This window comes from Pseudorca crassidens, chromosome 15 (genome assembly GCF_039906515.1).
Source record: "Pseudorca crassidens isolate mPseCra1 chromosome 15, mPseCra1.hap1, whole genome shotgun sequence".
Taxonomy (NCBI): domain Eukaryota; kingdom Metazoa; phylum Chordata; class Mammalia; order Artiodactyla; family Delphinidae; genus Pseudorca; species Pseudorca crassidens.
In genome coordinates this window covers 65,381,137-65,408,656 of record NC_090310.1, presented here as the reverse complement: position 1 = coordinate 65,408,656, position 27,520 = coordinate 65,381,137, and the positions used below count along the sequence as shown (strand labels likewise).

At 39.0% G+C, this 27,520-nt stretch overlaps 1 protein-coding gene across 2 annotated transcripts in view; it reads left to right on the top strand.

Moving 5' to 3' along the window:
• The window catches only part of TRPC4AP (transient receptor potential cation channel subfamily C member 4 associated protein), a 78,541-nt gene that overhangs the window by 22,466 nt on the left and 28,555 nt on the right, over positions 1–27,520 (top strand). For both annotated transcript variants that reach the window (XM_067707925.1, XM_067707924.1), the window contains exons 2-7: positions 880–1,008; positions 4,053–4,169; positions 7,042–7,099; positions 9,059–9,114; positions 13,366–13,494; positions 22,142–22,349. In XM_067707925.1, coding sequence (XP_067564026.1) covers positions 880–1,008; positions 4,053–4,169; positions 7,042–7,099; positions 9,059–9,114; positions 13,366–13,494; positions 22,142–22,349 — 697 coding nt within the window. The remainder of the gene's footprint in view (positions 1–879; positions 1,009–4,052; positions 4,170–7,041; positions 7,100–9,058; positions 9,115–13,365; positions 13,495–22,141; positions 22,350–27,520) is intronic.

Sequence of the window (27,520 nt, the reverse complement as noted above, 5' to 3'; positions counted from 1 at the left end):
TACCTACTCTGAAGGAGCTTGTGGTCTACAGGAGGGGGGGACAAATGAGCCAGTAATTATGATACAATATGATAAATGTTAGATAAGGCCCCAGACTCTTAGAAAGGAGAGAGGGGAAGGCCTATCAAGGAAAATTTCTGGTTTTGTGGCTTGCATTTAGGAGAAAGAGCTTTCTGGGTAGAAAAGGCAGGGAGGAGAAGGAGCTTTCCAGATAGAAAAGACATCCAAAGATGTTCTGTGGCGGTAGAGTTCACCCTTGAACAATACAGGGGGTCGGGGCACTGACCCTCCACAGTTGAAAATTCTTGTATAGCTTTGAGTCGGCCCTCCATACCTGCAGTTTCCCTGCACTTGTGGATTCAACCAATCGTGGATTGTGTAGTACTGTAGTATTTACTATTGAAAAAAATCCCATATATAAGAGGACCCACGCAGTTCAAACCTGTGTTTAAGGGTCACCTGTATATGGGTGTGTGTAAATAATTACCCACCTTGCCCCGACCTTAGGTTTATTTTCTCCCCACACAGGTGGCATACCATATATACAGGTACACAGCTCTGTAGGCAGGGGAAAAGCATGTGCAGAGAGGCATAGAGAGAGAACATGTACATCTGGAGCCTAGAGCGGGCACTGGGAAAGAGATGAAGCTAGAGAGGAAAGTAGGTGATAGAATAGGAGGGGTGTGTATCATGAGCAAGGAGCTGGACTTTTATCTTGCAGGCTGTTGGGGAACTTCTGAACGTTTCTAGAAAGACCTTTGAATTATTTGTCCTGTGTGGGTTTGGGAGCCAGCTGCTCTCTTTTGCTGTATATGCTAGTAGTTCTTTCCTCACCAGTAAACTTTTCCTCTTTTTTTTTTTTTTTCTTTTGCCTCACAGTTCACTGAAACTTTTTTGACGGAGAGGGACAAACAGTCCAAATGGAGTGGAATTCCTCAGCTGCTCCTTAAGCTGTATGCAACCAGCCACCTCCACAGTGACTTCATTGAGTGCCAGAACATCCTCAAGGTAACTTAGGGGACTTGGAGGGACTGCATTCAGGGTCTCCAGATGATACAAGATGTCTGATTTTTTTCTCTTCTTCCGCCTACTTTTTAAAATAGTCTGTTTTTATTGCATAAGCTATAGAAAATTTGGGAAGTTCAGAAAAAGTGCAAACAAGAAAATAAAAATCCCCAATAATCCCCCACCATCCAGAGATAATCACCATTAAGTTTCCTGTGTATATACTTTTGGGTTTTATTCACATTTGTTTTGTATCAGTGCTTGCTTAATTAAGGAGGCCTGTGCCCTGGGATTAGGTTACCTTCTTTTTCAACAGGATTTAAAAGATCCCATTTTGCTGAAGGTTCAAGAAGTAGCCTTGTGGCTGTTGATAATTATGACTAGCATATAAAGATGAAGGGACTGGGCCTGGTGGTTGGGAGAGGGATGGAAAGAATGCATAGACATCTAGGGCAGTTGTTCTCAATCTTGAGTGTGTATCAGAGTCACCTGGAAGGCTTGTTAAAACAGAGTCCTGGGCCCTACCGGCAGAGTTTCTTATTTAGTAGGTCAGACTTCAGCTTGGGGAGGTGGGTCCAACTTGGAATTTAGATTACTGGCTCTAATGTAGCTAAAACCCATGCAAGTTATATTTGATCATAATGAAACGATATAATGTTTTTCAGAGGTGAAGTTCTGTTTATTATATCGCATAAGAAGTCATTTAAAAATAGGGCCAGGGGCTTCCCTGGTGGCGCAGTGGTTGAGAGTCCGCCTGCCGATGCAGGGGACATGGGTCCGTGCCCCGGTCTGGGAATATCCCACATGCCGCGGAGCGGCTGGGCCCATGAGCCATGGCCTCTGAGCCTGCACGTCTGGAGCCTGTGCTCCGCAACGGGAGAGGCCACAGCAGTGAGAGGCCCGTGTACCGCAAAAAAAAAAAAATGTATATATAATAGGGCCAAAAAGTTTAGTCTGTACCTTTGAGAAGAGACGTTTGGGACTTCCCTGGTGGTCCAGTGGTAAAGGATCCGCCTTTACCACTGGCGGGAACACGGGTTCAATCCCTGGTGAGGGAACTAAGATCCCACATGCTGCAGGGCAACTAAGCCCACTTGCCACAACTACTGAGCCCGTGTGCCTCAACTAGAGAGCCTGCGTGCTGCAAACTACAGAGCCCACGTGCTCTGGAACCCGCGTGCCACAACTACGGAGCCCAGGTGCCCTGGAGCCTACGTGCCACAACTAGAGAAGAGAAAACCCGCACGCCACAACTAGAGAGAAACCTGCACACTGCAACGAAAGATCCCGCGTGCCTCAACGAAGACCCTGCATGCTGCAACTAAGACCTAACACAGCCAGAAATAAATAAATTAATTAATAAATAATAAATCTTTAAAAAAATAGAAGAGATGTTTTGTCTATACAACTTTTTTGTAAGTTGAAAATCATTCCCAAATAAAAATTTAATTAAAAAGAAGGCATTTTGTCTTCTTGATCTTCTCACAGTCTGATTAGGATAGAAATAGTGTCTTACACTTGTTTGAAAACCTTTTGCAAGGAATAATGCATTATTTCATTTGATTCCTGCAAAATCTCTGAGATATGAGGTAGATGAAAGAGGGAAATTCATATTTTGAGTGCTTGCTATGTGATCATCATTTCTTTATGCACTCAGCAAATACTTACTTGAAATGTACTGTGTACCAGGCATATTTAATTTTTATGATAACTCTGTGAGATGGGTGGTATTAGTATATTAGTCCAAAATACCTTGATTGCAGGTAACAGTAACCCACTCAGATTAGCGAAAAAGATCTTTTATTGTCTCACATAATCGGAAAGCACAGATGTGAACTGAGGGGCCAAATAGAGTTAGGCTGTCCATTTCTTATCTTGACATCTGTGTGTGGCCTCATGTTCCTCCACAGAAGTAGGGCTATTGCCTGAGGAAGAGAAAAGGAGATATTGAGCAGGCAAATCCAGATGTCTTCTCCGTTCCCTTTTTCAGTTGAGAAAACAGACTCAGCATAACCTGCCCAAAGTCACGTGGCTATTATTGCTGTGAGCCCAGATTTGTCTTACTCCTGAAACCAGTTTCCATTGTACCATGTTGCCAGCAGAATTACATTCTAGTTTTATAAATGAGAGAAATGAAACCCAGAGAAAGTAGTTCAGTCACTTACTAATTATGTGATCTTGTACAACTTTGTGATTTTGTTTTTCACCTGTAAAACTACACTCACTTCACTGAATTGTTTTAAAGATTAAATGGGCTAAAGTATAGAAACCCAGTGCTTGGCATATAATAGGTTATCCATAAGAGAGGGTTCTGCTTTTTCTTTTTTTCTTTTTCTTTTTTTTTTGCTTTTTCTTGATGTGTGGTACCTGGACCAACATCAGCATCACTTGGAGACTTACTATAAATGCACATTCTCAGGCCCCACCCCAGACCTATTAAATCAGAAACTGCAGGTGGGACCCAGCAGTCTGGGTTTTAACAAGCCCTTCAGATGATTCTGATGCTCATCACTGTGTGAGAACTGCTGCTCTAGCCCACTGTGTTCCATCTTCCCTCGAGGTTCCTGAGAAGGGAGCATAACGAGTAGGGCCCTATTATATTCTTCCTATCCTATCTCCTGTTTCACCCCAAATAGTTCTGCTTTCTTTTGTAAGCACAGACTCAGGAGCCAGACTTCCTAGGTTTAAGTCCTGACTCTGTCACGTACCCTGTATGACATTGACAACTTCTTTGTGTCTCAGTCTCCTTATCTGTAAAATTGGGCTGATAAATTACTATTATATCATTGGGTTGTGAGGATTAAAATAGGTAATAGATGAAGTACTTAGAACCATGCCTGATACATAATAAGCATTTAATAAGTTAGCTATTACTACTATTACAACAACTTTTATTGTATCAGCTTTTCTGTAAGATTTTTTTTTTATGGTTCATTGTCTTTGACTTCATGGGAGTTCAAGTTGTGACTAAAATGCAAACTGGTGTTTTGGTGTCTGGTTTGTGTTGGATGCTAAACTGAATGTCTTTCTGTATCCTTTTTCACTAGGAAATTTCTCCTCTTCTCTCCATGGAGGCTATGGCATTTGTTACTGAAGAGAGGAAACTTACCCAAGAAACCACTTATCCAAATACTTATATTTTTGATTTGTTTGGAGGTGTTGATGTAAGTTGTTGTTTATTATTACTACTGCTACTTAATGGCTTGGGAATTTAACTCTTGAAATGGGAGGTAGGAAACATTTTACAATTTATAGCAAACATTTCAGAATTTTCATCTTTTTTTATGATTTTTAAAAAATTTTTACTGAGTTATAGCTTACATACCATACAGTTCACTTGCTTTACTTGTACAATTCAATGATTTTTGGTGTATTTACAGAGTTACAGAGTAACTATCACTACAGGCCTAGTTTTTTTTTTCTGGCCACGTGGCATGTGGGATCTTCCCCAACCAGGGATTGAACCCACACCCCCTGCATTGGAAGGTGGAGTCTTAACTGCTGGACCCCCAGGGAAGTCCCCAGAATTTTCATCTTTAGAAGCTCAGTGGTATTCACATATATTGAAGCACCAAAGCTTTTACACTAGAATAATTGATTTATGTAAATTGATCTGGTGGCGCAGTGGTTAGGAATTTGCCTCCCAGTGCAGGGGACGTGGGCTTGTTCCCTGGTCGGGGAACTAGATTCCACATGCATGCCGCAACTAAGACCCGGCACAACCAAAAATAAATAAATTAATTAAATTAATATAATTAAAAAATATATATATATATATATCCCCTTTTTTTTAAGGTACAAAGACAGGTATGTCTCTCTGGGACTTCCCTGGTGGTCCAGCGGTTAAGAGTCCACATTCCCAGTGCAGGGTGCCCAGGTTCAATCCCTGGTCGGGGAACTAGATCCCGCATGCTGCAATGAAGATCCCGCATGTGGCAGCTAAGACCCAGTGCAGCCAAATAAATAAATTTATTAAAAAAAAAGAAAAAAAATGGAGATCTGCATAAATTAAATGACTTCAGGGACTAGGATGAACTAGAGAGTGCATGCCTGCTTTTATGAGGAAATGGCTTCCATTCCTATTGACCTTTGCCCTCAGGGATGTAGGAAATCTAGATTCTTATGTAGAATCTCCCAGCTTTTCAGTAGATGTAGACCTCATGAATTATGTCTGTGGCCCAGGTATGATCCATCACTTGGCATTCAGGGACTTTTAATTTATTCATTGACATAGTCCATCCTTTATTTCAAGAGAATTTATTTTAAATATAATAACCTATGCAGATGAATATCTTATACTTTTCTTGGATGACTGTGAAAAGTGGGGCATCTCTTTTCAAAAGCATTTGTGTAGTATGCTTCAAAACCTTAAAGATCATTACTCATTTTGCCCTGTTGTTTCCATTTGTGTGAATCTCTCATGAAGACGTAAGTCAAAATGAGATAAGGCTTTGTATACAAAGATGCTTAGTGTGGCTTTATATATAATAGTTAAAAGTATTCATCAGGAGGAAGGTAGTTCTTGTTTTCTATAAGGTCAATGGTGATCTCGTTGATATTCTCTGTTATTTTCTATTCTCTGCTAAATTAGTTTCCATTCTAATCCTTATTACTTTTCTTCTGCTTGCTTTGGTTTTGTGTTGCACCTCTTTTTCCAGTGAATTGAAGTGAAAGATTAGGTTATTGGTTTGAGATAATTCCCTTTTTTTCTTTTAAGCGAAATTTATTTTTTGCATTTTTATTGAAGTATAGTTGTTGTACAATATAGTGATTCACAATTTTTAAAGGTTATGCTTTGTTTATAGTTATTGTAAAATATTGGCTGTATCCCCCATGTTGTACAATACATCCTTGTAGGCTATCTTAGACTTACTAGTTTGTACCTCCCACTCTCCCACCTTTATATTGCCCCCCACCGACTGGTAGCCACTAGTTTGTTCTCTGTATCTGTGAGTCTGCTTCTTTTTTATTATAGTCACTATTGTGTTTTACTTTTTTAGATTCCACATACAAGTGATATACAGTGTTTGTATTTCTCTGTCTGACTTATTTCATTTAGCATAATGTCCTCCAAGTCCATCCATGTTGCTGCAGATGGCAAAATTTCATTCTTTTTTATGGCTGAGTAGTGTTCCTGTGTGTGTGTGTGTGTGTGTGTGTGTGTGTGTGTGTGTGTATTCCTGTGTGCTTGAGTAGAATGTGTATTCTGCTGTTGCTGGGCAGAATGCTTTATAGCTGTCAGAGCTTGTTGGTTTATAGTGTTCAAGTCTTCTATATTTTTGGTATTACCTCATTGTCTATCCATTATTGAAAGTAGGGTATTATCCAGCTATTATTTTTGAATTGTCTCCTTCAGTTCTGTCAGCTTTTGCTTCATGTGTTTTGAGGTTCTGTTGTTAGATGCATATATGTTTATAATTGTTATATCGTCCCGATGGATTGACCCTTTTATCATTATAAACTGTCCTTTGTTTCAACAGAATGGGTTTTTAAATGCATATTTATTGTAAACAGTTTAAACAGAATTATGTGTTGTATTACAAGTATGTAAAATGAAAAATGAATGCATATACTCCCCAGCCCCCTGTAGAAATCAGTATTAACAGTTTATGGTATACCTTTTGTGATTCTTTTTATAAACTTATGTTTATAAAAAGAACACAAATATTCTAAAAGCAAAAGAGGAATCATAGTGAAAATGTTCTGCAGCTTTAAAAAAATTAAAGCCACGTTGGACCCCAGAGATTAACTAATCTAACATTCTTATTTTTAAAAATGAGAGCCAAGGCCATGGAGGGACACTGACTTGCCCGAGTTTACATGGGGAATAGGTGGCTGAGCTGCAACTAGAACCCAGGTTTCCTGACTCTTGGTACAGTGCTCATTTCCCTGAACTTCACTGCCTTCTGCCTGTGTTGGGACCAAGAGGGTCTTGCAGTACCCTGACAGATATTTGGGCCATGAGTTGTCATGGCAAAGACTGTTTTGTAAGTTGTGCTTTGAATTTTGAAGCTTTTATCCAATTTTTTTTTATAGCTCCTTGTAGAAATTCTTATGAGGCCTACAATCTCTATTCGGGGACAGAAACTGAAAAGTAAGTATACTTATCAGCCACTGGTACTCATTTCCTAACCTGCTGTTATGATGGTAATTCCCAGGAGTTTCTCTTCTTTCCCTTCCTAACTCTTAACAATGAGGACATGCCTTATGTTCGGCTGTAGGACACTCTCCGCCCCTAACTAAGCAGCTCTCTTTATTTTATACTTGGTAGAAATAAAAGTCTAGTGCTTTAAAAGAAAAAGTGTGAAAACTACTGGGCTAAAAGAATTGCATCTTTGTAGTTTCTAATAGTCCTTGGTTTCAGCTTTTATGTTTTCTTTGCAAATTCTTATTTCTCATATAGTTAATTGAGAGAGTAAGGAAAAGCCTGGTAAGATCATTTGTTTTATTTTTTAATTATTGTCTTGTTTTTGTTGTTATAAAAGTGATATAAGCTCTTTGTGAAAAGTTCAGTCATTACCAGAATGTGTAATTTATTTGTGTTTAGGGTAGCACATTATTTCTTGGACTGGGTGGTAGGTATATGGGTATTATTCTATTATTATTCTCTATAACTTACACATGTTGCAAATATTATTCTTAGGTAGTCAGTTGATAATTTAAAAAAGTGAGTAAGTACACTTACTTTGGCATTAAAAGCCAGAGATCAGTTAACATCTGATGAATGCTCTACTACAAATATCACTTTTTTTTTAATTAAAAACTTTTCCTCCCAACATCAACATGACATATTATGTAAGGCCTTGTTTGTATGTGTAGTAGTGGTTAAGAGGATTCATATTCATCTTTTATGTCGCAGCTTTGTATCCTATCTAAATTGGTCTTCATGTCCTCTACCCTCATAGCAGGTAGCATCTTGTAATTACTTGTTGGTGTTCTTATTTATTCTCTCTTCCCCCACTAGATTTATAAGTTCCATGAGGCTTTGTCTTTTTTTTTTTTTTCGCTAACCACTGTATATTCTGTATCTGCTCTAGAGTGGATGCTGAATAAATATTTGATGAATGAGTGAATTCCAGTTCCCTTTGAAAATGAAAGGTCTAGAAGTACTGAAATATACTGATTTGGTGTTCCAACCTGCTCTGAAGTCATGAAATAAATAAACCAGAAGCCCCCATAGGTTGAAAAGTGGTGATGAGGGATACAGGACATCTGCATTATCTCAAGATTATGTCAGATAACCCTTCTGGTCAAGCTAGCTTGGCAGGTCTGCCCACTGGGATCTTGGAAGGAAGCCTAACATTTTAGAGTTTGTGGCAGCATAGGAATTAATGCAAACAGTTTTTAAAAATAAAAGTAATGCCAAACAAAACACTCTATCCATGGTTCATACTCAATTTTATCATCTCCCAGTTTTGAGGACTTGAAAATTTAGTTTCCTTTTTGTCGTACTCTCCTGTTCCTGCTCACAGAGAAGTAACTAGTTCTTTATTGGTACCCAACGTAAATAACAACAGAACAAAACACGTTGAGTCTGTAGTAAAAATGACATCCTTGTTTGCTGCTAGTAGAATTTTCAGTGGAAATTTATAACATCAATCCAATTACTTTGGATTCTCGTAATTCTGCTTTTGGAACTGTATCTTAGGGAACCAGTTCAACACAAGCATAAAAGGACTATATGTTATGTTGTTTATTTCTAGTCTATTTAAATAGCAAAATTTTTAAAACCCTGGATATAATTCTAATCAAGCTATAAAGGAACATGGCTTACTAAGTGATAACACCACAACAGGTTGAAATTATAAAGACTGTGGAACATAATAAGCACAATACTATATCAAACCAAAAAGCAGTGTACAAATTGGTTTGTAGGCTCTGATGCAGGCACCATGAAACTCTTTGGTGAATAAGGACTGGAAGGAGGTATGCTAAAAGGAAAATAATCATCTTGGAGGGGATTATGAGGAACAATTCTATGTTCAAAAATTTAATTCTGTTACACTATCTTTCCAATGAGAAAAATAACCAGTTATTCCCCTTTCACTTTCAGTAAGTGATGAAATGTCCAAGGACTGTTTGAGCATCTTGTATAATACCTGTGTCTGTGTAAGTATGCCTGCCATCAGGGCCTCATTTTTTTCCCTGCCACATCTGCAGTGCTCGAGGAGGGAAGATTTGAATGGGGTGGTAGACATGACAGCTATCTTCAGACATTGGAGAATTGGACTGATATGTGCCTGAGAACCATAACCAACAGGTAGAAATTATGGATGGCAAAATTTCATATTAATTGAGCCATGGCTGCTTCAGCAGGTACTGAACTCCTCTAGCCCTGGAGGTGTCCAAGCACAGACTGAACAAAAAACTTGTTAAATGGATACAAGCATTGAAAGAGTGCCTGTGACGTTTTAGGATTCCTTTAAACTCTATTGTACCTACTCCTTCATTTTTATTGTTAGAAAACAAAACAAGAACCAGAAGACCCACCATGTGTTGATCAGGACATCCAACTAGGTTGATCACTGAGTGGGAAAGAATGGTGAATAAAAGAAGCAATTTGGTGGAAAGAGCATAGCACTTAGTGCTAGAACTTGGTTTGGGGTTCTAGCTCTTGGCTTCATGCTTATTAATTCTCCTCCCTGTGCTTTAGTTTCTTATCTTAGTAGAGTGTAGTTGGTAATCATACATCATAGGGTTGTGGGATTTAAATGAGATGATAGATGTGAAAGCACTTTGTAAAGCAATATACAAATGTTAATTTTTGTAAGACCCAGTACCTGTCTTTTGGGAACATATGTGCTAAACTGTAAAGAGTGAATCAAATACAGCAGAATGAAACAAATGCTGTTGTAGAAGTGAAACCTCTATGCAATGAAAGCACAAAGGAACATTTAATTCCATTTCATTTCTTGCCTCATTCAAAAAAAGATTTCGGGCATCGTTAGGAGTATGTAAGATCTACCAATATTATAAATTTAGAAGTAGGTATCCAGGAATTGGGCTGAACATAAAATCATCTGTATCGCGGATGGGGTACAAATTTGGGTTTAAGCTGATATCATATATTAACGCATATATCTGGAACCTAGAAAAATGGTACAGATGAACTGGTTTGCAGGGCAGAAATAGAGACACAGATGTAGAGAACAAACGTATGGACACCACGGGGGGAAAGTGGCGGGCGGGGTGGTGGTGGTGGGATGAATTGGGAGATTGGGATTGACATGTATACACTAATATGTATAAAATGGATAACTAATAACCTGCTGTATAAAAAAAATAAAATTCAAAAATTCAAAAAATAAATAAAACAGAAGCAATATTGTAACAAATTCAATAAACACTTTAAAAATGGTCCACATCAAAAAAAAAAAAGAATAATGCTACTATGAACATTTGTTCATATGTGTAAACTTGACTGAGCTAAGGGACACCCAGATATCTGGTTAAACATTTTTTTTCTGGGTGTGTCTGTGAGGGTGTCTCTGGAAGAGATTAGCATTTGAATCAGTAGATGCCCTCACCAATGTGGGTGACCACCATCCAATCCATTGAGGCCCTGAATAGAGCAAAAAGGTGGGGAGGTTGGGCGAATTCACTCTCTGCCCGAGCTGAGACATCCGTCTTCCCCTGCCCTCGGACTTGGAGTTCCTGGTTCTTGGGCCTTTGGCTCCAACAGGGACTTACACTGTTGGTTCTGATTCTCAGGCCTTCTGTCTCTGACTGAATTTCATCACCAGTTTTCCTGGTTCTCCAACTTGCAGATGGCATATCAAGGGACTTCTCAGCCTCCATTAAAAAAAAAAAAAAAAATTTGGGTTTAAGCTTCTTAGCAACCAACACAAATAGGGAAATATGTTTCAACACTTAACACAAAGTTCAGCATCCATAACATTGCTATGCAACAGAAATATAACACTTAGGTTATTTTATTTTACCTTTAGGAATAGCATATTTATTAGTTCAGGATTGATATCTTTTTTTTTTCTTTTTTTTTTTGGCTGCATTGGGTCTTTGTTGCTGTGCGCGGGCTTTCTCTAGTTGCGTTGAGCAGGGGCTACTCTTGGTTGTGGTGCGTGGGCTTCTCACTGCGGTGCCTTCTCTTGTTGCAGAGCACAGGCTCTAGGCGCATGGGCTTCAGTAGTTGTGGCACGTGAGCTCAGTAGTTGTGGCTCACGGGCTCCAGAATGCAGGCTCAGCAGTTCTGGCGCGTGGGCTTAGTTGCTCCGCAGCATGTGGGATCTTCCTGGACCAGGGCTCGAACCCGTGTCCCCAGCATTGGCAGGCAGACTCTCAACCACTGCGCCACCAGGGAAGCTCCAGGATTGATATCTTAAGATAAAAATCAGCATCCACAAAAACCTTGACAACATAAATGATAGGCTGTTTGAATAAAAAGAATTGAAAAGGGATAATGTAAAGCTTTGGACATAACTCTAAATAAACAAATAAGAAATTAATGCTGAGGGCTTCCCTGGTGGCGCAGTGGTTGAGAGTCCGCCTGCCGATGCAGGAGACGCGGGTTTGTGCCCCGGTCTGGGAAGATCCCACATGCCGCGGAGCGGCTGCGCCCGTGAGCCATGGCCGCTGAGCCTGCGCGTCCGGAGCCTGTGCTCCGCAATGGGAGAGGCCACAGCAGTGAGAGGCCCGCGTACCACAAAAAAAAAAAAAAAAAAAATTAATGCTGAGGTCCTGAGCAAGGGAGATATGTCTTAGGGACATACAAATGAAAAATAGTTTAGGGGCCTAAACTGTCAGTAAGTTCAAAAGGATTCAGCAAAAACTATTGTCACCAAAAAGGCTAATGCAATCTTAGTGTAATAAACCTGCACTTTTAGTCACTGATTAGGCTATATATGGTATTTTGTATTTGCTTCTGTGTATCACATTTTAAAAAGTATAAGAATGTATTATACCAGTCTCTCAAGAATATTAGAGTATAATATAAAAAGACTCCGAAAACAAGTGAAATAACCCATCACCCCACCATACTTAGGTTATTTTCAATTTCCTTGTAGCCACGTTTTTTAGAAAGTAAGAAAAGAAGTAGGAAGAAATAGGTGAAGTTAATTTTAATGATGTATTTTTTTTTTTTTTTTTTTGCTGTACGCGGGCCTCTCACTGTTGTGGCCTCTCCCGTTGCGGAGCACAGGCTCCAGACGCGCAGGCTCAGCCGCTTTGCGGCATGTGGGATCTTCCCGGACCGGGGCATGAACCCGTGTCCCCTGCATCGGCAGGCAGACTCTCAACCACTGTGCCACCAGGGAAGCCCTAATGATGTATTTTATTTAGCACAGTATTTCAAGAATGTTATTCCAACATGTCATCAATATAAGTAATTATTAATGAGATATAATTCCTTTTTTTTGTATTAAGGTTTCAAAATCCAGTGTGTTTTTTACTTTCAGAGCACATCTCAGTTCAGACTAGCCACGTTTCAAGTGCTCAGTAGCCACATGTAGCTAGTGGCACAGGTAAGCACAGACAGACCCGTGAGATAAAAATAAACTGATTGTTCAGGTAGTGCACAATTATTCTTGTAACTAAGGCCAGTAAGAAATTGTTCTTATAAAATAAGATGATATATGTGTGATGTAATGACTCCATCATTGTCAGCTTCCATGTAGTTAATAGTCTTATGAGGCAGTCTTAATGAGGCTGTTCGTTAATAATGACACCTAATGTTAATAATATTCCAGCAAAACACAGTTCAGTTAAAAAAAGGAAGGAAGGGAAAGGAAAGAAAGGGAAGGAAGGAAGGAAGGAAAGGGAAAGAAAGAAAGAAAGGGAGAGAAAGAAAAGGAAAGAAAAAGAAAAGGAAAGCAAAGAAAGAAGAAACAAAAACGTAAAGAACATAGGATGATATGGTCCAACTTTGTGCTGATCTGGCTTAAACCCAGGTTAGATGGAAACCTAGGGCTTTTAGAGTTGCAAACACCAGTGCCTCCAAGGATCAGGCAGAAAACAAGAAACGTTTGAAGTTGCCTGTTTTGGAGTGGGGACTTGTGCAAATTGTGACTAACTGGAGTAAGCATATCCTATCTGAAGACTTAAAGTCAAAATTTAAAAGATATTGCTGGCCAAATAAAACTTAGCCTACTGGGTGCTGGCTTATAGCTCATGATTTAGGTACTAGGTTAAAAACCTATGATGGATATTATTTAAAAACTCCTCCCCATAAAAATACATTTGTACACAGTGTTTTATATATAGTTTTAGGGAATTAAGGGCTCAGCTAACAGTTCCTGATGTAGCGTGGAATTGCTTTTCCAGTGTCTGGAATGGATATTTTGCCCTTCATATTTTATTTTGGGGTTATAACCATTCTGCTTTTTCTCTTCTTCTCCCTTGCGATAGACGGAAGGGGTTACAAAGCGTTTGGCAGAAAAGAATGACTTTGTGATCTTCCTGTTTACACTGATGACGAGTAAGAAGACATTCTTACAGACAGCAACCCTCATTGAAGATATTTTGGGTGTTAAAAAGGTGAGCTGTATCCTCTAGCAGGTGAATGACCAGGTGGAGGAGAGTGCCTCAGACAGTTGGATTCTCAAACCTGAATAATGTACAGAACTCTTCTAAAGAAAAACTCTGCCATACTCCTAGTGTTAACATTATTTTTTTGTGTTACTTAAGTATATTCACTAGGTTATACTACTTATACTAAGAGATCTTAAATGATTATAAAACCTAAACAAATAGATTGAAATCAAACTACTTATAAAACTCAAAAGCTCAGATTGACTTTGTGAATTTCATGTGTTAGCTAATGTTACTTTGCTGAAATCAAATTGTCCCTCAATTATTATGGTGCAAGATCTTTTTAGCGTAGCTCTAGTGCTGTATGCTGTATAATAACTCCATTCTCCTACCACTTTTCTATATTTGAACTGTTGTGAAGCTTTCTTGTGAGGATGTTTGACTTTCACTTATTACGTTCACCTCTATTTTTTCTCTTTAGTTTTCAACAAAGTTTAATTGACAACATAGGAAATAACAAATATGAGCACTGAAATCCTGCCAGTTGGTCATAAGATGGACATTCAAATGATCCAGGATATGCTTTAAAAAAAAAAAACAAAAGGACTATGATCGAAGTGAAAGCACTAAATTAAATATTTGTCATCGAGAATTCACAAACGGCGCCCCCCCCCCCCCAGCAGATCTATAGGCATGTTAGAGAATCACTATATTAGATTTTTGGTGTAATGCTTGTTAGGACCTGGCTTACTTCCCCAAGTCCTTGTCCCATGCCTCCACGTCAGTTGCAGGTTTGCAGATTCCTTCCTTTTACTACCGAGGAGGTAGGAGCAGCCTCTTAGATTTTCTGTTGCAGTGAAAAGAGTACCCATGTGCATTGTGGTGACCCCAGCTTTCATTTCTGTGTTTCTGCTGGCACTTTCCCCAGGCTCTGCTTGTTATTGCGCAGGCAGAAGATGCACAAGTGACCCATTGTCTGTAGGAAAACATTGGAGATGTGTGCAGGTCCCAGACAGACCCTTTGTGCCCTTTGATGAAAAGGCTTTGTTATTTTTCCAATAATTGTATGCACCAGTGTGTGAGAAGGGGCTTCCAGGGCGGAAACTCCAGACTCCCTGGCAGTCTTAGCATAAGACTCTAGGATTCCTCCTTCATAACTTTTCCTGCTTGTCCCTCATGCCCTCTTCCTCCCTCTCATACCTTTCTGTGTTGCCAAAAATAGTGATGAGTTCTGCTAGACATTACGGGTACCTTAGTGCAGTTTGAAAGGGGGATAGACACCATAAGAAAGTGGGAACACAAGCCACAAACTGGGAAAAGATATTTGCAACCCATGCAACTAACAAAAGATTGGTATTCAGAATTTATCATGGGGAATTCTCTGGTGGTCCAGTGGTTGAGACTCCGGGCTTCCACTGCAGGGAGCATGGGTTCGATGCTTGGTCAGGGAACTAAGATCCCGCATGTAGTGTGGCACGGCCAACAAACAAACAAAAGCAACAACCAAAATAACCCCCAAAACAACAACAGCATTTATCATGAATTCTTATGAATCAGCAAGGAAAAGACAAATGGCCCAGTAGAAAAATGGGCAATGATAGGAGCAAGCATTTTACAGAGGAGAAACAAATGATCCATAAAAAGAAGATGCTTAACTTCACTGATAATCAGGAAAATGCAGATAAGACCACAGTGAGAGAGCTCGAGAATGTGTATCACTGGAAACACTTACGTTACTGCTGATACCTTTTTATATCAGCAGAATATATCTATTTTGTTTTCTAGTTGAACGTGGGCATACCCTGTGACCCAGCACCTAAGGAAGCACTGACCTGAGGGCCGAAGCATCAGTATTGTGGCCTGGGTAACCTGTAACCTATGCCCAGGCACACTCGTGGGGAAGCTCAATTCCAGAGCAGTGATTCTTAGAAATAAAAACACTAAATTGAAGCCAGGAGGGTGTGAAATGAATTCAGTGGATCTACCAGCTAAATAGAAAAGATCAAAATGTATTATGTAAGGGTATTGTTTAAGTTTTTGTTTCATATTTATACACATACATTCACCTGTGTATATTTACTGTGTTGTGATGGAAATTTTATTTTTTATTCTTGGACATTGTCAGAATGGTTTGGAAGCCACTGCCTCAGAAAAACTTCTGCACATGTGCATCAAGAAACACATAAGAAAGGTTATGGCATTATTGGTTAAGGGCAAAAAACTGAAACCAGGTCTCTGATCCATCAACAGGAAAATGGATAAATGTCCTCTATTCACACAATGGGATATTATACAATGACTGTTGCTATAGGCGACAACATAGCTAAATCATAGAAATTATTTTTTTATTTTTTGTGGTACGCAGGACTCTTACTGTTGTGGCCTCTCCCGTTGCGGAGCACAGGCTCCGGACGCGCAGGCTCATCGGCCATGGCTCACGGGCGCAGCCGCTCCACGGCATGTGGGATCTTCCCCGACCGGGGCACGAACCCATATCCCCTGCATCGGCAGGCGGACTCTCAACCACTGTGCCACCAGGGAAGCCCCATAGAAATTATTGATAGAAGTCAGTTGCAGAAGATTGTATATAGTATATCTTTTTTAAAAATAGATCTTTATTGGAGTATAATTGCCTCATAATACTGTGTTAGTTTCTGCTGTACACCAAAGTGAATCAGCCATATGCATACATATGTCCCCATATCCCCTCCCTCTTACGTCTCCCTCCCATCCTCCCTATCCCACCCTCTAGGTCATCGCAAAGCACCGAGCTGATCTCCCTGTGCTATGCTGCTGCTTCCCACTAGCTAATTACTTTACATTCGGTAGTGTATATATGTCGATGCTACTCTCACTTTGCCCCAGCTTCCCCCTCCCACCCCATGTCCTCAAGTCCATTCTCTATGCCTACATCTTTATTCCTGTCCTGCAACTAGGTTCATCAGTACCATTTTTTTTTTTTAGATTCGTTAGCATACGGTATTTGTTTTTCTCTTTCTAACTTACTTCATTCTGTATGACAGACTCTAGGTCCATCCACCCCACTACAAATAACTCAATTTTGTTTCCTTTTATGGATGAGTAATATTCAGTTGTATATACGTGCCACATCTTCTTTATCCATTCATCTGTCGATGGACATTTAGCTTGGTTCCATGTCTTGGCTATTGTAAATAGTGCTGCAGTGAACATTGTGGTATGTGTCTCTTTTTGAATTATGGTTTTCTCAGGGTATATGCCCAGTAGTGGGATTGCTGGGTCATACGGTAGTTCTATTTTTAGTTTTTTTTTCTTTTTTTTTTTTTTTTTGCGGTACGCGGGCCTCTCACTGCTGCGGCCTCTCCCGTTGCGGAGCACAGGCTCCGGACGCGCAGGCCCAGCGGCCATGGCTCACGGGCCCAGCTGCTCCGCGGCATGTGGGATCCTCCCGGACCGGGGCACGAACCCGTGTCCCCTGCACCGGCAGGCGGACTCCCAACCGCTGCGCCACCAGGGAAGCCCTATTTTTAGTTTTTTAAGGAACCTCCATACTGTTCTCCATAGTGGTTTTATCAATTTACATTCCCACCAATAGTGCAGGAGGGTTCCCTTTTCACCACACCCTTTCCAGCATTTATTTTTTCTAGATTTTTTGATAATGACCATTCTGTCTGGCATGAGATGATAGCTGTAGTTTTGATTTGCATTTCTCTAATAATTAGCGATGTTGAGCATCTTTTCATGTGCCTTTTGGCCATCTGTATGTCTTCCTTGGTGAAATGTCTATTTAGGTCTTCCACCTATTTTTTAATTCCGTCCATTTTTTAATAATTTAAAATTGCAAATATTTTCTCCCATTCTGAGGGTTGTCTTTTTGTCTTGTTTATGGTTTCCTTTGCTGTGCAAAAGCTTTTAAGTTTAATTAAGTCCCATTTGTTGTTGTTTTTATTTCCATTACTCTAGGAGGTGGGTCAAAAAAGGTCTTGCTGTGGTTTATGTCAAAGAGTGTTTTTCCTATGTTTTCCTCAAAGAGTTTTATAGTGTCTGGTCTTATATTTAAGTCTTTAATCCATTTGGAGTTTATTTTTGTGTATGGTGTTAGGGAGTGTTTGAATTTCTTTCTTTTACATGTAGTGGTCCAGTTTTCCCAGCACCATTTATTGAAGGGGCTGTCTTTTCTCCATTGTTTGTTCTTGTCTCCTTGGTCATAAATTAGGTGACCATAGGTGTGTGGGTTTATCTCTGGGCATTCTATCCTGTACCATTGATCTGTATTTCTGTTTTTGTGCCAGTACCATACTGTCTTGATTACTGTAGCTTTGTGGAATTGTAAAATTTTTTGTTCTAATTCTGTGAAGAATGCCATTGGTAGTTTGATAGGGATTGCATTGAATCTGTAGATTGCTTTGGGTAGTATAGTCATTTTCACAATATTGATTCTTCCAATCCAAGAACAATAGTATATTTCTCCATCTGTTTATGTCATCTTTGATTTCTTTCATCAGTGTTTTATAGTTTTCTGAGTACAAGTCTTTCTCCTCCTTAGGCAGGTTTATTCCTAGGTATTTTATTCTTTTTATTGCTATGGTAAATGGGAGTGTTTCCTTAATTTCTCTTTCTGATTTTTCATTGTTGGTGTCTAGGAATGCTGGAGATTTCTGTGCATTAATTTTGTATCCTTCAGCCTTACCAGATTCATTGATTAGTTCTAGTAGTTTTCTGGTGGCATCTTTAGGATTTTCTGTGGATAGTGTCATGTCATCTGCAAACAGTGACAGCTTTACTTTTTCTTTTCCAATTTGTATTCCTTTTATTTCTTTTTCTTCTCTGATTGCCGTGGCTAGGACTTCCAAAACTATGTTGAATAATAGTGGTGAGAGTGGACATCCTTGTCTTTTTCCTGATCTTAGTGGAAATGCTTTCAGTTTTTCACCATTGAGTATGATGCTTGCTGTGGGTTTTGTCATATATGGCTTTTATTATGTTGAGGTAGGTTCCCTCTATGCCCATTTTCTGGAGAGTTTTTATCATAAATGGGTGTTGAATTTTGTTGAAAACTTTTTCTGCATCTATTGAGATGATCATATGGTTTTTATTCTTCAGTTTGTTAATATGGTGTATCACATTGATTGATTTGCGTGTGTTAAAGAATCCTTGCATCCCTGGGATAAATCCCACTTGATCATGGTGTATGATCCTTTTAATGTGCTGTTGGATTCTGTTTGCTAGTATTTTGTTTAGGTCTATAATTTTCTTTTTTTGTGATATCTTTTTCTGGTTTTGGTATCAGAATGATGGTGGCTTCATAGAATGAATTTGGGAGTGTTTCTCCCTCTGCAATTTTTTGGAAGTATTTGAGAAGGATCAGTGTTAGCTCTTCTCTAAATGTTTGATAGTATTCGCCTGTGAAGCCGTCTGGTCCTGGACTTCTGTTTGTGGGAAGATTTTTAATTACGGTTTCAATTTCATTACTTGTCATAGGTCTGTTTATATTTTCTAATTCTTCCTGGTTCAGTCTTGGAAAATTTTACCTTTCCAAGAATTTGTCCATTTCTATGTGGTTGTCCATTTTATTGGCATATAGTTGTTTGTAGTAGTTTGTAGTAGTCTCTTATAATCCTTTGTATGTCTGCAGTGTCAGTTGTGATTTCTCCTTTTTCATTTCTAATTTTATTGATTTGCGTCCTCTCCCTTTTTTTCTTGATGAATCTGGCTAAGGGTTTATCAATTTTGTTTATCTTCTCAAAAAAACAGCTTTTTTTTTTTTTTTGACTGGTCTAAATACATAAATTTACTTTCCCCCTTACCTTCCTTTCTTTGGGAAAAGGAAAAAGGAAACATTACTCTGTCTACTCAGAGAGCAAGGAGAACAGCAGAACAGATGAAGGGGGACTGAAATTACTGAGTCTTCTACCCGCTTCTGTTCTCTCTCAGCCTGTGTGTTGTCCTTATAGGTGAGTGAGAGATGTTAGGATTTCAGCATGCTGCTCCGTAACTGGAATGGGGCAAGAAATGCTCCAGCTGTTTTAATCAGTGACGTTTAACACGTTTCAAGTGGCCAAAGTGTGCAGCCAGCACAATACCCAAAGCAATTAGATCATTCCTTTTTAAGACCAAGAAACTTTCTGTTGGTTTGATCTACTCTTGGTTTGATCTACTCCAGAATACCAAATACATAGATTTTGGAATAAACTCAAATAAATTGTAATTTACTTTCACCCAAAATTACACATCCTCTACCTAAGGACAAAGTCACTGCTCCTCTAAAGATACTGAGGGGAAGGGGAGTAGCTCAAATGAGTCTGTAATTTAAAATCACAACCAGAGAAGAAACACTTCAAGCACAATGGGGACATTCCATTTGAAGAGCCACATTCATTTGGAATGTTTGCTTTGAAAACAACTCTTCTGGGGAATAAAGAACCAGCTTTTAGTTTTATTGATCTTTGCTATTGTTTTATTCCTTTCTATTTCATTTATTTCTGCTCTGGTCTTTATGATTTCTTTCCTTCTACTCACTTCGGGTTTTCTTTGTTCTTCTTTCTCTAGTTGTTTTAAGTGTAGGGTTAGATTGTTTATTTGAGGTTTTTCTTGTTTCTTGAGGTGAGATTGAATTGCTGTAAACTTCCCACTTAGAACTGCTTTTGCTGCATCCCATAGGTTTTGGGTAGTCGTGTTATCATTGTCATTTGTTTCTGTGTATTTTTTAAATTTCTTCTTTGATTTCTTCAGTGATCTCTTGGTTATTTAGTAGCGTACTGTTTAGCCTCCATGTGTATAGTGTATCATTTTTACAAAGCTCAAAAATAGGCAAACTCAAATCATACAAAACTTTTTTTTAATGAAAAAGCAATAATAAACAAAATTCAGGATAGTGGTTACCTCTGGCCGAGAGAAAGGGAGATGTGATAGGAAAGGCACACATAGCTATTCACTTTGTTATGCTTTATAACATATGTTGTATCAAGTATTAAATAAAAATTAAAATATAACACAAAGAAGTGGGCCTGGAGGGTGGGGGGGGGCGGGACCTGGTTTGCAACCCATACACTAAGTTGGACAGGGCTAAAGGAACAGATGAGCTGGAAGTCCCAGTTTCCAATAATAACAATAGCTAACATTTGTGTACTGGGAAGGCAAAGGTGGAAGAAGCTACTCCCAAATAACCCCTCCACAGCCAACCAGAAATAGGAGTGAGATTCACAAGGGCTTCTAGGAATCATTCATTGGTTCAGTATACATTTACTGAGACCTACGCTACCAGGGTCTATGCACTGAGGCTCTGGAAAGGAGGTAAGATACACTCCTGACTCAAGGCAGTGTCAGTTTATTTGGGAAATTAGATGCAGGAACAGATAATTACAAGATCATGTTATATGTGCAGTGATAGAGAAATACCCAATCCAGTGGGAGTTAAGTACATTAGTGGGATGAAGGGTAGCAGGTATTATCTGAAGAATGTAAAGATGTTTCAGAAGGAGAGAAGACCATGTGATGTACAACATTTGTGGATATTAAGGAAGAAAGAAAATGAGAATATAACCAAATAACAAAAAGCATTTCATAAAATTAAGTACTCATGATAAAAGCTAGGAATAGAAAGAAAATTCCTTAACTTGGTATTGTATATCTATTAAAACTTACAGCAAACATCAAACTAAACCTGAAACTTTGGAAATATTTCTAATAAGGGAAAAGAGGAGAAGGTCTGCTATCACTTACTCTAGATAATTGGTTACATGGGCATGTACACACAAGGAGACACCTATAGGAGTGTTCATTACAACACTGTTTAATAGTGAAAAATTATAGTCCACCTAAACATACACATATTTAAAAAGAATGAATGAATAAATTGTGAATTAAAACAATGAGAAATGATTGAAGTAGACTTAACTTGTATCAGTGTAGTTGAATCTCACTGTTGACCGTGAAGTATCATTCACACTGTGCATGCAGAACAAAACCATGTATTTTTGTTTTATTTTTTATTGAGGTATAATTGATTTACAGTATTATATTAGTTTCAGGTATACAACATAGTGATTCAAAATTTTTATAGATTATACTCCATTTAAAGTTATAAAATATTGGCTGTGTTCCCTGTGCTCTACAATATATCCTTGTAGCTTATTTATTTTATACATAGTAGTTTGTGAACAATACCATTTATTTTTTGTGGAAATATTTGTAAGTGTGAAAACGTGTAAAAATAATAAACAGAGTTCAAAATAATGGTTACGTCTTGGGGGGGAATGAAGTGAATGCAACTAGGTAGGGATACACAAGGACCTTCAGCTATATTTGAAATATTTTATGTCTTGAAAACATCTATGGCAATTTCTGATTGATAAAACTTGAGTGGTAGGCGTTTTTTTTTAGGCAAAATGGGGCATATGAGCAAAGGTGGAGAGTAAGAATAGTGGTCCTCAAAGGGTTTAATCCTCAAACCAATCCTATGAGGTAGATTAGATTAGTCCCATTTGACAGAAGAGCAGACAAAGACTTAGGTTCCATGACTTACCTAGGGTTGTGCAGCTGCGAATTGTGGAGCTGGGATTTGAACCTAAGCGGTCTAGCTACCAAGCCCCATTCTTAGGGGAATGCAAAAGAGCAGTACATCCAATCTCAAATGAACTGAGCATGGGGATTGTTTTATTTGTGTCTTTTGTAGGAAATGATCCGACTAGATGAAGTCCCCAATCTGAGTTCCTTAGTATCCAATTTCGATCAGCAGCAGCTTGCTAATTTCTGCCGGATTCTGGCTGTCACCATTTCAGAGATGGATACAGGGAATGATGACAAGCATACGCTTCTGGCCAAAAATGCTCAGCAGAAGAAGAGCTTGAGCTTGGGGCCTTCTGCAGCTGAAATCAACCAAGGTAAAGTCTCTAAGTTGTCAGAATTTTGACATTGTAGTTCCGAGGTCCCTTCCTAACTCATCTAGCTTTTTCAGTATTTCTAGAGATTTGATCCATGTGAGGGCTCCTTGGGTCCACTTAAGAGTATGTAAAATTTATATCTATGTATCTCTTCATTATTTTGGGGGACCAAGTCCATAGCCATCAGACTTTTTAATAGATCCAGAACCTCAAAAAAGTTAAGAACCATTATTTATCAGAATTCAAATTACATACGTTTTCTTCCACTGAGCCTTCCTTTATCCTATATAATAAATATAGATATAGATATATGAGATAGATATATGGAATATATATATAGAGAGAGAGAGAGGGAGAGAGAGAGAGATACAGTCATACATCTGAGATACTGGGAGTTGGGTACCAGTATCTGTGACACTGCGATAAAGCACATATTACAATGGAGTCACACAAACTTTTTGGTTTCCCAGTGCATATAAAAGTTATGGTTACACTATATCATAGTCTATTATGTGCAATAGCATTACATCTAAAAAAAGTACATACTTTAATTAAAAAATACTTCATTGATTAAAGAGCTACCCATCATCTGAGCCTTCCAAGAGTCTTAAATAATCTCTTTGCCTCCATGTTGATGGCTGCTGACTCATAAGGGTGGTGATTGCTGAAGCTTCGGTGGCTGCGGCGATGTCTTAAAATAAGACAACAGTGAAGTCTGCCACATTCATTGACTCCTGCTTTCATGAAGGATTTCTCTGTAGCAGGCAATGCTGTTTGATAGCATTTTACCCACAGTAGAACATCCTTCAAAATTAGAGTCAGTCTTCTCAAACCCTGCTGTTTTATCAACTAAGTTTATATAATATTCTAAATCCTTTGTCATTTCAACCTTTTTTTATTGAAGTATAGTTGATTTACAATGTTGTGTTAGTTTCTGCTTTCCAGCAAAGTGATTCAGTTATTTATATGTACACATTCTTTTTTTTTTTTTTTTGCGGTATGCGGGCCTCTCACTGTTGTGGCCTCTCCCGTTGTGGAGCACAGGCTCCGGAAGCGCAGGCTCAGCGGCCATGGCTCACGGGCCCAGCCACTCCACGGCATGTGGGATCTTCCCGGACCGGGGCACGAACCCGCGTCCCCTGCGTCAGCAGGCGGACTCTCAACCACTGCGCCACCAGGGAAGCCCTACATTCTTTTTTATAGTCTTTTCCATTGTGATTTATCACAGGATATTGAATATAGTTCCCTGTGCTATACAGTAGGACCTTGTTGTTTATCCATTCCATATATAATAGTTTGCAACTGCTAATCCCCAACTCCCGAACCATCCCTCTCCCACCGGCCCTCCCCCTTGACTGTTGATTGCATCAACAGTCTTCCCAGCATCTTTGCCAGGAGTAGATTCTATCTCAAGAAGCCCTTTCTTTGTTCATCCATACTCTTCATCTGTTAAAGTTTTATCATAAGATTGCATCAATTCAGTCCCATCTTCAAGCTCCACTTCTAATTCTGTTTCTCTTCCTGTTTCCACCACGTCTGCAGTTACTTCCTCCACTAAAGTCTTGAACCCCTCAAAGTCATCCATGAGGGTTGGAATGAACTTTGTCCAAATTCCTGTTAATGTTGATACTTTGACCTCTTCCCATGAATCATGAATGTCCCTTATGGCATCTAGAACGGTGAATCCTTTCCAGAAGGTCCTTGTAGGGTTTTTACCCCCATCCTCCTTTCTTGTGACTTTGGGGGAGTTCTCATTTTACTAAATCATAAAATATACATTTTTAAAAACATGAATTTTATTATAACTAAATTATACCTCAAACCTAGTTTAAGCACGTGCATACACCTACACTGACAAAAGCTAACGTTTGTTAAGCTCCTGTGTGTGGCAAACATTGAGCTAACTGCTTTACCTAGGAGTGATTTTGTTTAATCCTCCAAGCAGCCCTGTGAAATAGAGATTAGCATCCCCATTGCACAGCTTGGGAAACTGAGGGTCATACAGTTTCAGTAATGGATACCTGTGTGTGCTGAGGTACTAAGTAACTTTCATCTTGTAGTTTCCCCTTTAGAGAATCTATTCTGGCAGGTTAGTTTTATCCTGTTGGTATCGATGACCTTCATGGACCTGTTTGTAAGCTGACAAGTAAAACCACCATTACCCATCATCCTTGGGGAATGAGGTATTCTAGTCAGTTGGGTTTTTAATTAACTGAGGGTTAACCCCAAGCCTAGTTTTCATTGATTTGGGGGATTGAAAAAAGGAAGGCTTTATAAAATGTCAAGGTTCACTTTCATACCTGTGTGGCTAACCCATGAGATTATCTACGTGTGATGTCAGCTTATAGCTTTTGGGATAAAGCTTTATTAAATGTTGTATTTTAGCATATGGTGTTGTACGGGGTCTAGTTCTTCTTGACTCTCTGACCATAATTCCTATCTCCTTGTCCCCCCACCTCACACACATTTTTCTCCAGTCAAATGCCCCAAGGTGAACATAATTAAATTACAAGTGGATGAGAAAGATCTTAGTCCTTAGTGTTGTCTATCTTTAATTGAACTCCAGTACTGAATACTTTTATTTTTTTATTCCTTTAATTAATTTTTATTGGAGTATAGTTGATTTACAGTGTTGTGTTAGTTTCTGCTGTACAGCAAAGTGAATCAGTTATACATATATCCACTTTTTTTTTTTAGATTCTTTTCCCATAAAGGTCATTACAGAGTATTGAGTAGAGTTCCCTGTACTATACAGTAGGTTCTTATTAGTTATCTATTTTATATATACTAGTGTGTATATGTCAATCCCAAGCTCCCAATTTATCCCTCCCCCCATCCCCTTGGTAACCGTAAGTTTATTTTCTACATCTGTGACTCTATTTCTGTTTTGTAAATAAGTTCACTTGTACCATTTTTTTAGATTCCACATGTAAGCGATATCATATGATATTTGTCTTTCTCTGTCTGACTTACTTCACTCAGTATGACAATCTCTAGGTCCATCCATGTCACTGCCAATGGCATTATTTCATTCTTTTGTGTGGCTGAGTAATACTCCATTGTACATATGTACCACATCTTCTTTATCCATCCATCCATTGATGGACATGTAGGTTGCTTCCATGTCCTGGCTGTTGTAAATAGTGCTGCAATGAACATTGGGGTGCATGTGTCTTTTCAAATTATGGTTTTCTCTGGATATATGCCCAGGAGTGGGATTGCTCTATTTTTAGTTTTTTAAGGAAATAGAGGTATGTGTAATAGTCAGCTTTGAATGTCATAACAGGATAGCACAGACTGGGTGGCTTAAACAGCAGAAATCAGTTTCTCACAGTTTTGGAGGCTAGAGGTCCAAGATTAAAGTGCCATCAGCAGTGGTTTTTTGTGAGGCCTCTCTTCCTGGCTTGCAGATGGCCACCTTCTCACCGTGTCCTCATGTGTCCTTTTCTCTGTACATGCACAAAGAGAGCTCTGGTGTCTCTTCCTCTTATGTAAGGACACCAATTCCTATCAGATTAGGGCCCCAGTCTTACGACCTCATTTAATTACCGCCCTAAAGGCTCTGTCTCCAGATATAGTCATATTGTGGATTAAGACTTCAACATATGAATTTCAGGGGGGACACAATTCAATCCATTTTAGTATGGAAAGCTGAAGTGTGTAGGGTGTTGCCGAAAAGTTTTTGTTTTGTTTTTAATAAACTGCAGCTGTGAAATAGTTTTCTTGGCCAGCAAAATGATGTCTTATGCTATCTTCCTGGAGCTTAGATAATAAAAATGTTAGAGAACTTCTTAGGCTTCTCAGAAAGTACCAGTTATCTCTTCTGTTGATTCAGATAAGAACAAATGGATCCATCTGCAGGGAAAACATCACTCATAATGTTAGTCAGATGTAGGTGAAGCCACAGGCCTGGTAATTATCAATTTATAGGTGACACCTATATATGCTGATTTACACAGCATATGAACTAATTCAGAATCATCTCAGAGAGCTGGAAAGCAGAACCTAAACTGCAACAGGAAAATTTACAGGAGTATTTGGGAAATACTAACGTTTTTAACAAATAAGAGGAGAGAAGAGGTCTGCTTTTGCAGAAATTATTGGAAGTTGTGGGTGTTTTAGCTGTCAACCTGTTTAACGTTAACCAGCAGTGCATGTGGTAGCTACTGATAAAGCTGTGAGAAATACAAAGACCGTACGATGCTGGGGTGCCAGTCCCCTGAGATTGTGTATAAGTTGGTGAATATAATGGGCCAGTGAGTTTTTCCTGGGGAGAGAATCCAAAACTTTCATCAGCTTTTCAAGAGATGAGTGACTAGCAAAAGCTCAGGAATATCTGGGGTGGAAGTCAGTCTCAGAACCCTGAATACTGGGTAGGTTACATCTGAAGGTCTGTGTTTAGTGTGCAGGGTGTGAAGACTAGGTCTTAGGAACTGCCCTGTGAGGAACAGTTAGAGAAACTGGAGCTATTTACCTGGAGAAACGAGGTGTGACTAAAAATCCATCTTTTTGAAATTTTTCAAAATTAGAAATTTTTAGAAATCCAAACTCTTCATTTATTTAGTTTATTTTTGGGGGAAAAATTATAGTTTTTGTTTGTTTGTTTGTTTTAACTTCACAAACTACAGAGGAACAGCAGGTGTACGGTAGAAAGTTTGTTCCCATCCCAGTGGTGACCTATTACCAGTTTCTCATTTGTCTCTCCAGGGATACTCTGTACGTGACCAGTTACGGGGTGGAGGAGGGAAGAAGAGAAGACTGGCTCCTTTCTGTTTGTACTGATGGTGATGTAAAATAAGCACCATTCTGCCCCTGGCGCTTTTCACTTAACTTTGTCTTGCAAAGCATCCGTTCCAGTACATACAGAATTATCTGATTCCTTTTTACAACTGGATAGTATTCTAGTATATGGGCGTAGCATAATTTATTTAACCAGTCCCCTGGTGATAGAAATTTGGTTTACCTCAAGTCTTTTTTCCTACAAATAACAGCCTTGTGTATGGGGTTTAATGTGCTGGATATTTGCCTTTTAAACTTTGATAGTTATTAACAGATTTACCTTCCATAGAAATTACTAGTTCATCTTTCCACCCTGTATACCCTTCCCAGTACAGGGCCTTTTTCAACTTCTTGATATTTGTCAAACTTGATAAGGAAAAAAATGGTATCTC